The following is a 13,623-nucleotide window of genomic DNA, read 5'->3' as shown; positions in this document are numbered from 1 at the left end:
TAAAAAAATATTGACAGATATCTGGGTTTCAGACTTCATATTCTTCAGAAAATTCATGATAATGCAAAACCTGTTATTCTATCACTATTCTACATTTGTAAGAGCAATATTAAAACATTTTTCTAATTTCGGCCCTTTGTCCCCCGATTATTTATAGCTGTGTCCGTACTTCTTACTTTAAGAGGGTGAAAGGTAGGAAGGTAGTTTAACTTGACTGCTTGTCACATATTTTTTAGTCGTTGTTGCCCCATCTGCACATGGCAAATAGCATCTAGTTACTATGAACAGTCTAAAATAAAATTCACACATTTCATAAAATGGCATGTTCGTTACAGTGAAGACTAGGTCACCTCTGAGGATGATTCTGGTACTGCAGCTTGCTTGCTTGCTTTCAGTTTCCTCTTGTCACGTGATTTCTGGGAAACAAAGTTTCACTTGTAATGCTTCAGCAACAGATGATGTGTGATTGGGAGGGGTATGAGTATAATAGCATGCTAGTGCACAGGTTTGTAAGATGCTTCCCTGGACTGTGCAGAGTACAATCACCTTTTTCTTCCTGGTTCTAGGTTCAATACTAAGCTCGTGTAGTTTACTTCGTGGATACTCATTTTCCCAGAAGATTATTCCCACTTTAGTCCTGTGGGGGAAAATATTAAAAATAAGACTCTTAATGTTTAAAATTTTAAAAAAATGGAAGCAGGACAAAAAAGCTTAGCAGCTCAAGAACTACAGACTCTTATGTTCTGCAGTTACTTTCTGACATTGCTGTGTTCTGTGGCTTTAAGTAAAGAGAACCATGGAGTGGTAATGACTGGGAAGGAGGGTCAGGTACTCTGTGAAAAGGAGACCTCAATGCTAAAGTATGAAATTGTACAGCTGAACAAGGTGATAGAGGCTCTGAAGAGACAACTGCAGGAGAGAGCACGGATACAAAATGTACCTGACACAAACCTTTCGCAGAAAATTCAACCTAAGATGATGGGAGCATCTCAGCAACATATAAACATGAAAAAGGTACTGATTTTTCCATTTAAATTATTATTTTTCTTATTGCAAACTGTCTTTTTCCACTGACCAGTGTGTCTGCTTCATGTCTGTCTTTAATCATACCAGAAATCAGAAATGTAGTTAGTTTAAACCCATATTTTATAAGTGGCTACATCGTGGTATTTTAAGGTACAGCATGCCTCACTGATCTCTTCATCTTCTGCCTGAGGTATGAGATATTTAAATGCGATAGTAACTGTTTATTGGGGGTGCATGTATTATTTGTATGCAGGGGGGATAATTTTAACATGCATATCTTACACAACTGAGTCCTAGCTTGTGCACATAACTGAATGTTAGCGTGTGTCAATCAGATAATAAAATATATATAGCATTAGCTTCTCTGATAAATGGATGTGTCACAGTGTATTCATATTCACAACTGTCGTGATTATATTTATTTGTGTATTGCTGCACAGGCTTTTACAAGTGTTACTGAGGAAACATGTGCCATATACGTCAAATCACAAGGAGAAGGACTTGCCCCAAGTAAAACAAAATAATACGTAAAATATAAACTAAATAAAATAAATGCAGGCACAGCCCTTTAATCAGAAATAATGTTCTGTTTTACTATAGGGAATGTACTTATATTTATTCACATGGAGTTATTTTAGTGCAGGTAGTACATAGTGGAATTGAAATAAGGGGAATGGGTTTTGCAGGGAAATATCAAAGCTGTGTTTTTTTTCCCTTCATTTGCTTTTCGATGCAACTTAATAAATGTCTTGGAAAATGTACTCTAGAAGGCCATCCCATGAGAATTCCGTGTCATATCATTAAATAATGCCATTGTTGATCCACATGCCTGTCTGTGTATCTGTGTAAACACAAACTGTCATAATGCAAAAGGGAGTTGTACCAATAAACTCAGGTTCAAATGTCCATAGGATTTTTCATTTTTAACTCTTTCACAACTGCTGTATTCACTGCACTCTTTTCAATACTGCAGTATGCCAGCACTTACAGCTGAAAAGACTAGATCAGTCACACTCCTTTAAATCACCTGCTTGTCTGTACCTCAAAAGTTTGTGTTTATCCACAGAGAGTTGCGACAGTGCCTCTCTCTGCACGTGTAATGATTGTCCGTAATGTGTTTGTATGCTGCTGTAAAATTTTCTGTCAACAGTGCTCTAGAATTGCTGCTAATGTAAATATTTTTTTAAGTAATAGTGTACATAAATGTTCCTTTTATTTTCCTGTTGCTCTTCCATGAGCCCAGGTTGTGTCTGAAACTGATCAATTTGATAAGATCATCTACCGAAACTGAAAGGAATACATAAATTAATGAACAAATAAGTAAAAATAAAATACACAGTTCTGTAAATTCTAGGCATGGAGGAAGAGAATGAAGATGAAGAATGCAAGCAAATATTACTAGTTTTACAGAAGTGCATTATGTTGAAATGGGTTTATTTATGCAGGTGTGCTGTTTAGCTATTGCTAGTTCCACAGATACATTGCTTCTGCCTTTACAAAATATAACACCTATTTGCAGCTGCATACTGTAAATGAAATCTATCAGGTCATTCAGGATTATCTTACCAAGAGTAGGGTATATGTTGGGATGAATGAGGTTCACCTTGCAGAGCTAGGTTTAATTCCCACCTCCAACTGAGTTAGTGGGTGGCCATCACTTAAATCAGGCCAAAGCTACAGTCACCTTTGAAACATTGACAGTTCTTTGTAGAGATCCTTATCGCAGAAAATAATAAAAAAAATCAGTGTGCATTTTGAAGCTTTTAAAGTGTTATTTGTTTTTTCTTATTTTCCTAGAACTCCTCAGAAAGCTTGATGGAACCAACTGAAATTAATCTACAAATGAGTATGGATCTAGACCTAAAACCTGAACTATTGCAGGGTGAGTGAATCTCTCACCAAAAGTAATACTTACTTCATAGGACTGCAGCCTGTTTCTTCACTAGTTTGTTCATATAACAGATGTAGCAATTAACACATTGCAACAAATTCTTTAGTTCAGTTCTCAGCTCCCCTTCTGTAACCCAGTGGATTTTCACCAGGTGCTTTGGTGCCTTCCTACACCCAAAGACATGCTATTAGAGGTGTGATGACAGTGTCCTGGCTCAGCAATCAAGGAGCCTCAAGCCTCACCACTAACACCAGGTAGGTCGTCTACGAGAAGCGGAAAGGATAACTAATACACACAGTAAAGTACAATTTCTCTTAAGTACAAACAAAGATCACAGTCAGTCTGGGGCTGATTGCTCCCTTGCTCACCAGGTCCCCATTAAGATTCCCCACTGTCACAGCTATAGGTTCCAGGTCTCAGCCTAGCCAGGCAAGCTAAAACCTCCAGTACCCTCTCTGTCCAACCAGTGCTTTATGTCCCTGCCCAAGTAGCTGACACAACACACACACACACACACACACACTTTGAGATAAGTATTTATACAACTTCACAGACACTCCTGGGAAAGGCTGACAGGGATTCTCCAGCTGTGCCCCTTTACCCAGACCATATGGTAGTAATCCCTACCACCACCCAGCTAATAATATCAGCTCCCCAAAGGCCCTTATTAAAAGGGTGCCCAATTATTACTGTGCAATATTATTATCCAATGGTAGTATGACTAACAGTCAAGGCTTACTTTAGAGTGGCCTATTGCAATGAACTCTATAAATATGCAATGTACTCTAGAGCTTATTTCTATACAAACCAGCCACAGGTAAAGGTTTTTAAAATATTTAATAATAAATAATTAAAACACAAGATAATACTACTACACCACAGGGATATATAAGAGTTCAGAGATCACACAGAAACTTAACATAATACAGTAGGACAGGTCTGATTTCAAAGAAAAATACCTAATTAATCTTTACTAGCTAACTATTCCTACAATAAATCACAGTGCTAGAAACTTACATGTGAGCTTAAGCAGAGTGCTGAGTTAGATATCCAAGATTAAAATGCTCCCAGTCTCTCACTGAACAATAGTTTTTAAACACTAACCAACAGCTCTGCTAAGGCCCTCCCAAATTACATCATTTTGACACTTAACTTTTCCCAGTATTCATATTGCATTATCTTGACACTTGGTCTGAGTTCTCAGGCCACAAACTGCATTATTTAGCAATCTAACACCTGCTCAGAAAACTATAACAATACAAGGCATTTCACATATACACTTTAGCAGAAACCAGAGCAATAAAGCACCATTCACATGTAAATTCTGGTCATAAACTTTAGCCTTAAAACAATACGCATGAAACCTTCATCCACACGCACTGGAGCCAAATTCTAACATGAAAGGGTCACAACATGCTTCACTTGGCCAGTAGAGTGCAATGTTGTCACATATTTTGCAGTTCTACATTTCACAATATTCTTTTACACTCAAGAAAACATGACTGTATTTTACATTTATTTACAAATGCCGGTATTATATATCAAATTCTATTTGACTAGGCTGGCAGCCTTCGCCCATCTCTCCCCAATCATCACAGGAGTATTGACAATCCACTGAATTGACCATGGGTGATCGGGTGTGGGGGTTCCTTAGTTGGATCCGTGATCCATCATAGACTGGTTTCTTATCCCGTATTAGTTTCTCTGCCTTGTGTCTACTGAATGCCACAAAAGGCTTCAGCTCACCCATCTCATTGACCTAGATAAAGCAGGAATCAGATAATAAATTAATTAAAGAAAAGTACAGAGCATTTGAAATGCAAACAGTGTTAAAAAAGCTTTTATTATTAAGCAAGGCTGCAGACCAAACTCTTCTCTGAAATATGATGGTAAATTATTTCAGATTTTCAAAGTTAAGCTAGCCTGCGTTTTCGTAACTGTCAGCATTCAAGATTGAAGACCTTAACTAATGACAGACATTTGGGTTTACTGCTCATATCCTTCAGAAAATGTATGCCAGTGCAAAACTTTATTATTGCATTATTTTGTAATATAATCAGTTTGCTTTTTTTCAACAACCGTCATAAGTACATTCAAAATAAAGACCATGTGAAAATATAAAAAAAAAACTATAACAATAATTTTTATCCAATGTGAACACACTTTTATGAGTTATTTCTCAAAACCTATGTACATATTTACTTATTAACAAGATGTTTACTGTCTGCTCATTATTCAATTTTGTTTTTCCTACCCAATGTCTGATTTGCTATAGCCTCAGTTTTATTCAAGTCTCAATAAAAACATGTCACTAAAAACTTTTGCTCCATTGCATTAAATGTTTAATGATATTTGATTGATTTTAAAATATTCTGTATATAAACTTCCCGTTTTAACAGTGTGCAGTATTCCCATTCCGTTACTGATGCTAACGGTAATCTAGTAGTCAGCCTTTCTTTTATCAACTTACTGTATCTTTATCCTCAATCCTAAAGCTATCAGGTTTTCTGAATATTCCTGTCCAACTTTCAGATGTTTGCCTGCATCTCTTCTGTGCTCTTCTACACTCCCAAACCATAATATAATATTCCTACATCCTCCACTCCACATCTCCAATACTTTACTTCCATAGCTTCTCTGTCGCTCATTATCCTATCCGACATCCCGCACCAAAAATGTAGCATCCTCATCTGTTAAATTTTATTGGCAGTGTCCCATATTATGAAACATTCAGTATGTGTCGCACCCTCAGGTATAGCTTCCTTAACCTTCAGTACCCTCTCTAATCGGGCCCTTCTTTTCGTACTTTTACGCTACCAGATGTTCCTATAAATTAAAATTACATTTTCATTTTTTTATTGTACTCCATCTATAGTAATTATATCTATAAATGCAATATTTAAAATCTGTTCCAAATTTCTGGTCATTATCCCCTTCCCCACAATAGCTTTAGCTTCGTCCAGAATTCTGGTGCTTAAAGGTTGAGTGGCATGCCTGTCAGTAGTTTCCATCAGTTGACTTCAGTCTGGTTTGTAGTTTATATGGATAATGTAAAATAAAATAAATACTAAACAAAAAGCTGTTTGAGATGAAGAATGCTTTAACCATCAGTTCTTTCTAGAGTAAAATAAGAAAGTATTAAATGTTCTCAGTTCTTTCATAATTTAGGTATAGCAACTTGGGTGTAATCATTTCTATTTCTGTGTACATATATTGGATTCTTTGGCAGTATATATCAATATTTGACAGTTGCCCATCTCCAATCATGGAGTGGCATAACTGTCATTTTTTATTCCATATAACTTGCATAATTCATATGTTCATAGGAGGTTTCTAGGCTACTGGCTGTAGGGCCCAGCCATATTATACCCTTGTTCCCTTACTGACCAAGTTGTATGGTCTATATTTGCAGCACAAGTCTATGATCAGCACTGACTGCCCTTATCCAAGAGGGACATAGGTGACACCCCCAAGGTAAATTTATGGTCTCCCATCCAGTTGTCTAAGTTACACTTAAATAGGGTCATTGAGGAGCTCTGTTTTACATGAATTAGGAGTTTGTTCTAGAGGAGTGGCAATCTCTCCAGCATATCCTGTTAATGTCACAGGCTAGGTTAAGATCCCTAGAGTGAATAAACTTTGTCCCATCTGACTTGCGGATATGCAGCATTTCCATTAGGGCAGGGTCCAAGACTGTCCTGTCACCTCTCAGCAGCCTATAAGATACAAAGTACAGTAACAGGGCCTTCAGTCTGTCCATGTAGGTCACGTGAAGGCCCTAAATTTTCTTGGTGAGAAACCCCTAAGTTCTCTCCAGCTGCTGCAGGTATCTGATGAGGTACATACAGAAGGATACATTGTACTCTTAGTGGTCTGATGAGGGATGAGTACAGGGGAGTTGTAACATCCTTAGCTTTGGATGTGATGCCCTTACTTATGAGATGTGCAACACAGAAGGCCTTCCTTACCACTGTGGATACATGGTGATCGAAGTTAAGGTTGCTATCAACCTGTGTTCCCAAATCTCTCACCACAGGGTTTGAGATGAGGGAGAGACTGCTAATATTGTAATTTGCAGGGACTTCCCCTTTGCTGAAAGGGATGATAATGTATTTTTTTGCATTTAGTTTAAGCAGCAATCATTTGTCTGTGTAAGGCCTTTTTGTAGTATGTTAACATCGTTGGGGGAACGTGGTAAGCCACAGGCCATGTATTTTTGCTTGGACTTCTGAGAAATAGATTGCAAACAGTAAGGGGCCCAGCACACATCCTTGTGGTTCACCACTGGTAACTGATCTGCTGATAGAGGTAGAATCCCCAACTTTGACTGTATGCATTCTGTCGAGGAGCCAGTTGGCTACCCATCTACTGACATATGGGTTAACGCCCAGGTGGGTGAGTTTCTCAAGGATGCCTGAGTGGGGGATTGTGTCAAAAGCCTTGGCTAAGTCAAGATAGGCTGTATGTAGTGTTTTGCCTTCATCCAGGGCTTTGATGACATTCTCACAGTATACCACGTTTAATAACACGATCTATCCTTAAAGTCAAATTGGGTCGGGTCAAGAGTATGAAGGTCACCTATCTTTGTTGATAAGCTCCATGATGATTGTCTCTATGGCCTTTCAGATAAGGCTGGTTAGGCTTATGGATCTATAGTTCCCAAGGTCTGTTGATGGACCCCTGCTGTGCAAGGGAATTACTGTTGCTGTTTTCCATTTTGCTGGGACAAAGTGCTTAAAGATGCTTAACACTAAGTCTTTAAAAGAACAGCTAGTAATATAACAACTGCATCACTGGACAGAATTTTCATTGTTACTGGCTGACAATAATTCCATTCTACTGGGTTACGTTAAATACCCAGCAATAAACTTGAACACTTACACTTCCAATGTTAGTATGCTCAGAATTTATTATACTTATTAAACAAATATTGTAACTAAACCTACCTGAGGACTTAGTATTATTTAGCTGGTCCTCACAAATAGAGCTGCCTTGTGCATTACTCCTCTGGTATTCCCTTAATCAGTGAAGTCTGACCACAAACATAAGATGTTCACTTTCAAAATGTCAAAAGCCCCTAAAGGAAATATCTTGTAATTCAAGGATTACAAACATGTGAACCTTAACCTATTCTATGATGAGATACTGACATTCTCTTAAGATGGCAGTAACCCAGCGTAGACACAGTGCCTACCTATACCAAGGAATTCTAAAGCCATTTAGATAAAAATTTAAAAATAGGTAGTCCCTGCTAGAGTTAATTATGGGAAATTCAAAATAAACCACATTGGTGGCATATCAACATTGATAAGTTTTACAACATTAAAAATAAAACTCCTTGAATTATACAGTCTATTTAAAACTTTTCAGATTAAGGAGAATATTAAAATATCACAAAAAATTGAAATCCTCCATCAGGTCCACTAAAATGAACCATTAACTTAGTTTGGCATTATTTATTTAATTTATATATTTTTAACATTTGTTTAGTATTAGTAGGTGAAAGTAGTAATTTAACATTAGTAGGTGAATATTATAAAGCACTCTTTAGCCGTGTTAGAAAATGCTGGAATACCACCATACACTGCTTTAAACTCGTTAAAAATGGCATCTCTCTTTCAGACCCAAACAACATTGACAATGAATTGAAATGTGTTAACTTTACCTCAGCAAGTTCCGTCTGTAGCCCATGAATTCAGGAACCTCTTATCTTCCCTTTTTATCACTAAAGAAACATTTACTGAAGACGAGAAGACTGGAAATCCTTACTCCATAGAACCAGATCACAGCTCTCAACTTTTCTATTTTGAAGAAACATTTCTATTTTCCCACCTGATTTACCCATGCACACAATGTTAATATATTTGGAGAGATGACCCTTTATTCACTCTTGATTGACCCATTTCACACAATTTTCATAATCCACCCATTACACGTAACTTTTGAAGCTGTCTAATATACAGAAAAAATGTACTACATGACCAACATACTTACGGCACCAATGATTTAAAGAAAGATAACATACCTTTTACATCTCTGTTTTTTAAAAGCAAACATAAATGACATTATGTCTTAGAATTTTGCAATACAGTTCATTATTGTCTGCATGTTTTATATGGTTTATTTAATAATCTGTTTATATTTTTCCATATTTTTTGTTACACTATGTTTCTTTAAACATTTTTCTGTTTTCAGCTGGTTGTACTTACTTTTCAAGGACCTTTTTTGGCCTTGCTGTCCCACTGTAGAAAGTGCTGTACCTAAGCTTAGCAACAGGTTTTGTCCCTGAAGAATGTACACTGCAGTTGTGATGCTTCTATATACGGGTGGCCATACCACCAGCCAATGGAATTAAAGACCTAACAGCCTAATCACCCACATTTACAAGGCAGTGGAATGCATTATAAATGATCTCACAAACTATAATATCAAAAACTTTTGTTAGGTTTAACCATCAGCAGACTGCCTTTGGCAAGAGTCAAAAGGGTCATCCAGGCTGTTGACAATGGCCATGCAGTGCACACACTGAATATAGATCTGGCCAAGACATTCAGCACCATACCCCATGGCATAAGAAAGATAAATTATTTCAAAATAGATGCCAATGTGGTAAGACAGATGGCAAACTGGCTAAAAGAACCCTTTCAGTATAAGTCGTAAGCACATGATCAGAAAGTATAAAGGTGACCAATGGAGTCACTCAGGGCTCAGTGATCCTTTTCACCATTTACTTTTGTGGTCTCCACAGAGACCCAGGATCTCTGACTTACTTAGTTTCTAGATGACTGCAAACTGGCAGTTATCAAGTCATGCCATAATACTCAAACTCTCCAGCAAGATCTCGCCCTCATAAATTCTTGGTATACTGAAAATAGGCTAAAATTAAATGCTACAAACTTCAGTATCATTTTATTTGGTAGACAACCCCTCCCTTGGTGTACTGTCTTGTTAATATACCACTACACAATGAAGATATAGGGACTTTGGAAACTTGGGCTGGTTACTCCCTATCTTTTGATCATGATCCAAGAAGGTCATCAGACCTTATATCAGGCATTTATTAAAGTACATTGCCACCTTCAAGATGTACCTCACTAGACAGATTAAACAATTAGAAAGGTCACAAAGGTTCCTGACTATCATCATCACAGACCAAAAAGATCCTGAGCTACCAGAAGAGGATGGAAGCACCATCCCTTTATTATAGTACAGAATTTTGAAAGTGGGGGAGGGGGGATATGCCTCGACTAGCCTACTATTATATTGGAGACCCGGGTCTATATTAGGTTGCTGAAATGGTATTCTGGTGAACACATATTCAGCAACCCGTAATCAGCAAAAATTGCTTCAGCAATTTGCTGAATTCACTAAGGGCAATGAAATAGTTGCTTGAAGCACAACGGACAACTACAGAACTTTGCCCTTTTTTCCACTGTAGTGCAATCTCAGAGTTGGTATATATAGTTATGGAAGGTGAAGCCCCTCACTTGGGTGGGTTCAAGTAAACTAACAGTTGGTCCACTGTGCTTTGGGCAACTATTTAGTTGACCTTAGTAAATTCAATGAATTTCTGACATAATTTTCGTTAAGGGACTTTGAATAGGTGTTCTCCGGAACACCATTTTGGCGATCTAATATAGACCCAGAGACCCAGTTGCCCTTGATTTCCTGCATGTATTTAAGTCTAACATTTTCACTAAGACCAGAGAGAGAGACCTATTTCATTCCCAAGATATACACAAAACAAGGTTGGAGAGGCAGGTTTATCACACACTGCCTCCTCCACATCTGGAACAGACTTCCCCTGCAGGTTTAACAGCGTGATTCTTTAGCATCTTTCAAATGGCATTTGGAAGATTTCATGGGCCCCACAAATTTATATGAGAATTGACTGGTCCAGCCTTCCCTGAGAATGAGAATTTTGCCCCCAGGGTAGGTACTGGTAAGGTATATATGGTCCTAAGACTAAACTTCCCTGAAATATCGATGAAAGTGGTGTCCTTGTACTGGATGGAGAAATTTGGGTTTGGATGGAGAGATGAAATCAGTGCAAAAAAGATGGGAGGTTTTGTTTTGATCTAAAATCATCCTCAAGCCTTAGCAGGTACCTTCTTATGGTGGGTCCATTTTTTTAATAAATCCCACCAAGGTAAAACTGATTTTATATATATATATATATATATATATATATATATATAGACTAATTTATATTGTGGAAATAATTAAGGGAAGAGCTGGATTCACTCGTCCCAGGATAAAAAAGTTCCCAGTCCTGGCAATGGCACTATGGCCAGAGCTGGTAGAAAGATGAGTGCAAAGCTCTTCGAAGGATGATAGAGATCTTGCCCGTCTTAGGCCTTGATTTAACAGATGATCTAAGAGGTTCCACTGTGACATTGTAAAACTATAGCCCACACAAAAGTTAAGATTTTGGTAAGCCATGTAAGATGCCTGGAAATGGAGAAATGGACACTTGAGGACAAAAAAGAATGTTTTGTTTTTACTATGCAACTATTCAAGATTTCCCAAAAAATGGGTTACACTTCCAGAATAAGGAGAAAATACAATAGAGAACAATTACTGAAATAGAAATAAAATGGTAAATATTACAGGACACCAATTTAAGGTCATACACTGGCCAAAAAATATGTAGACATGAAAACATTGCTTGAGTTAGAAAGGGAAGAAGAAATGAAATATTAAAAGAGAAAGAAAAAAGTCCAAAGGCATTTGCAACATTAAAAAGAAAGGAATAGACCTGAGAAAAGAAGTGAGACCTAATACGGTGCAGTTTATATGCAGAAAATAAATCAATGTTAACTAATAATTGTGAAAAACATTTGAAAATACATATAGGCAAAGGCATCCATACATGGTAAATATTGCAAAAAAGAGAACAGTGGCACAGAAGTCTGATGTAGTGACAAGTAAGCAGCTTGATACAGAAATGCAGGAAACTGAAAATGAAGTGAGAGATCAGTTATGAAGTGAAGAATTTGAATGGGAATCCCAGGTGCTAAGGCCACTTCAAAATAGAATGGTGGTTTATTGAAATAGGTACCATCTAAAGAAGTGACAGAGGAAGCAGAGCAGGGCAATAGTAGAGAAAAGTACTAATTAATTCAGTTAAATGTTGAAAGTAGAAAAGATGGTTCACAAAATGAAATGCCACAATCATTTCAAAACCAAGATATTCCACACAGGTGCAGAACGAGCAGGAAACACACCACAGAAGAAACTCTCAGGAAGAAAACAATTTAAGAGAAGACCTCCTCATTTTTTGGGGAAAAAAAATTAGATGAATATAATATGTGTAAGACAGGCTGGCAAAAGTGAATAAGATGCTGATAGTCAAAATATTAAGACAGATTAATAAAGTCATTTGAACTATAGAGAGATAACAGACATTAATAAAACACATCATTGTGCAGCAAGACTGAAAAACAAAGTATTAACAAGCATAAATGGGCAAATAGACGACCACCATGGAAGCACTAACTAGAAACCACTTGTTAAACATTTAGGAAAAGTAGTATCATTATTAGAATAGATAAAAGGAAATTAATCTAAAAAATATTAGAAAAGTGAATTGACTAAAAGAAAAATACAACATGTAAACAAATCAGGATTTGAGTTATACTATCTCTCACAATAAATTAGAAATGTCTGCACAGGCTGAAACTTAGGAGATATGCTGAGAAATGTAAAGGAAGGATACAAACAGTTTAGAGATGTCCCAAAAATTCTACAGGGGGTTAGAAAGGAAAATGGCAACAATTGAGATGCCACTAAGAATAGGAGGATTTAATACACTCTGCAAAAATATCTATGAGGACCCAGTTAAGCACAATAAGGAGGCTGAGTAGATACAAGTAGTCAAAGAACAATCAATAGACTCTGGTATAGAAAATAATGCTTTGGAAAGAAGCAACTCCCACTGAAACAGAGATAAAAAGAAGGTTAAGAAAAAGCTCCAACTCTAAAATCCTGGGTCCAAATGCTATTCTTAACTTTTGGTTAAAGGTATTAACATCTTTGCAATGTGATTTAGCCTTGAGTAAAAGCTACTTATGTGTACACCCTGGACTGGCTAACAATGACCTAAACTATACTTGTACTAGTCAGATCAGCCTAAGAACTATTGACCAATATCCTGTCGCCTATTAACATACAAGTTGTATACCAGAAATGATGCAGACAGAGTATACATTTATTTAGATAAAAATTCAATCATAGTCATAGAACAGAAGGAGAATAAAAAAAGATTAATATGATGGCTCAAAGGATGATCTTGGTTCTTGATCAGAATTGCTCCATGCCCATCAAATAATATGCAAGAACTTGTGTTTGCCAAGATTATATATCTCTCAGTCTGAAGGAGACATGGACCTCCTTGAAAGACTATACATGTAGGTCAGTGACAACATTTTGTTTAATGACATTATCAGATCCACATGTATTGAAAGTTCTGACTCATGAACAAAAGATTACCTCTTTGCTTAGGTTTGCAAAAACTTTTAAGAAAAGAGAAGGCATGGAAATCCAACCAAATGTGGGAAAAACGTGGCAACAGAAACTGTAAAAAAGCAAAAGAAAGAATACAAAGAAGGAGATTAGAAAAAAAAAGAAAAGATCAAAGATCAAAGATCAAAATTATAGCAAAAAGTATGGAAATGAGCTTGAACAGCCACATGTTGATCGAGAGT

General features: G+C 36.9%; 1 protein-coding gene across 2 annotated transcripts in view; it reads left to right on the top strand.

Moving 5' to 3' along the window:
- Positions 1–490: 490 nt before the first annotated feature.
- LOC122817619 overlaps positions 491–13,623 on the top strand; it is a 31,141-nt gene continuing 18,008 nt past the window's right edge. For both annotated transcript variants that reach the window (XM_044090665.1, XM_044090664.1), the window contains exons 1-2: positions 491–1,014; positions 2,824–2,908. In XM_044090665.1, the coding sequence (XP_043946600.1) occupies positions 691–1,014; positions 2,824–2,908 (409 nt within the window). In that variant the 5' untranslated portion in view covers positions 491–690. The remainder of the gene's footprint in view (positions 1,015–2,823; positions 2,909–13,623) is intronic.

The sequence above is a fragment of the Protopterus annectens genome, chromosome 13.part0 (genome assembly GCF_019279795.1).
Source record: "Protopterus annectens isolate FY-2018-M chromosome 13.part0, PAN1.0, whole genome shotgun sequence".
Classification (NCBI taxonomy): domain Eukaryota; kingdom Metazoa; phylum Chordata; order Ceratodontiformes; family Protopteridae; genus Protopterus; species Protopterus annectens.
The sequence above is the reverse complement of the archived record's forward strand: the minus strand, read 5'-3'. Positions and strand labels throughout refer to the sequence as shown.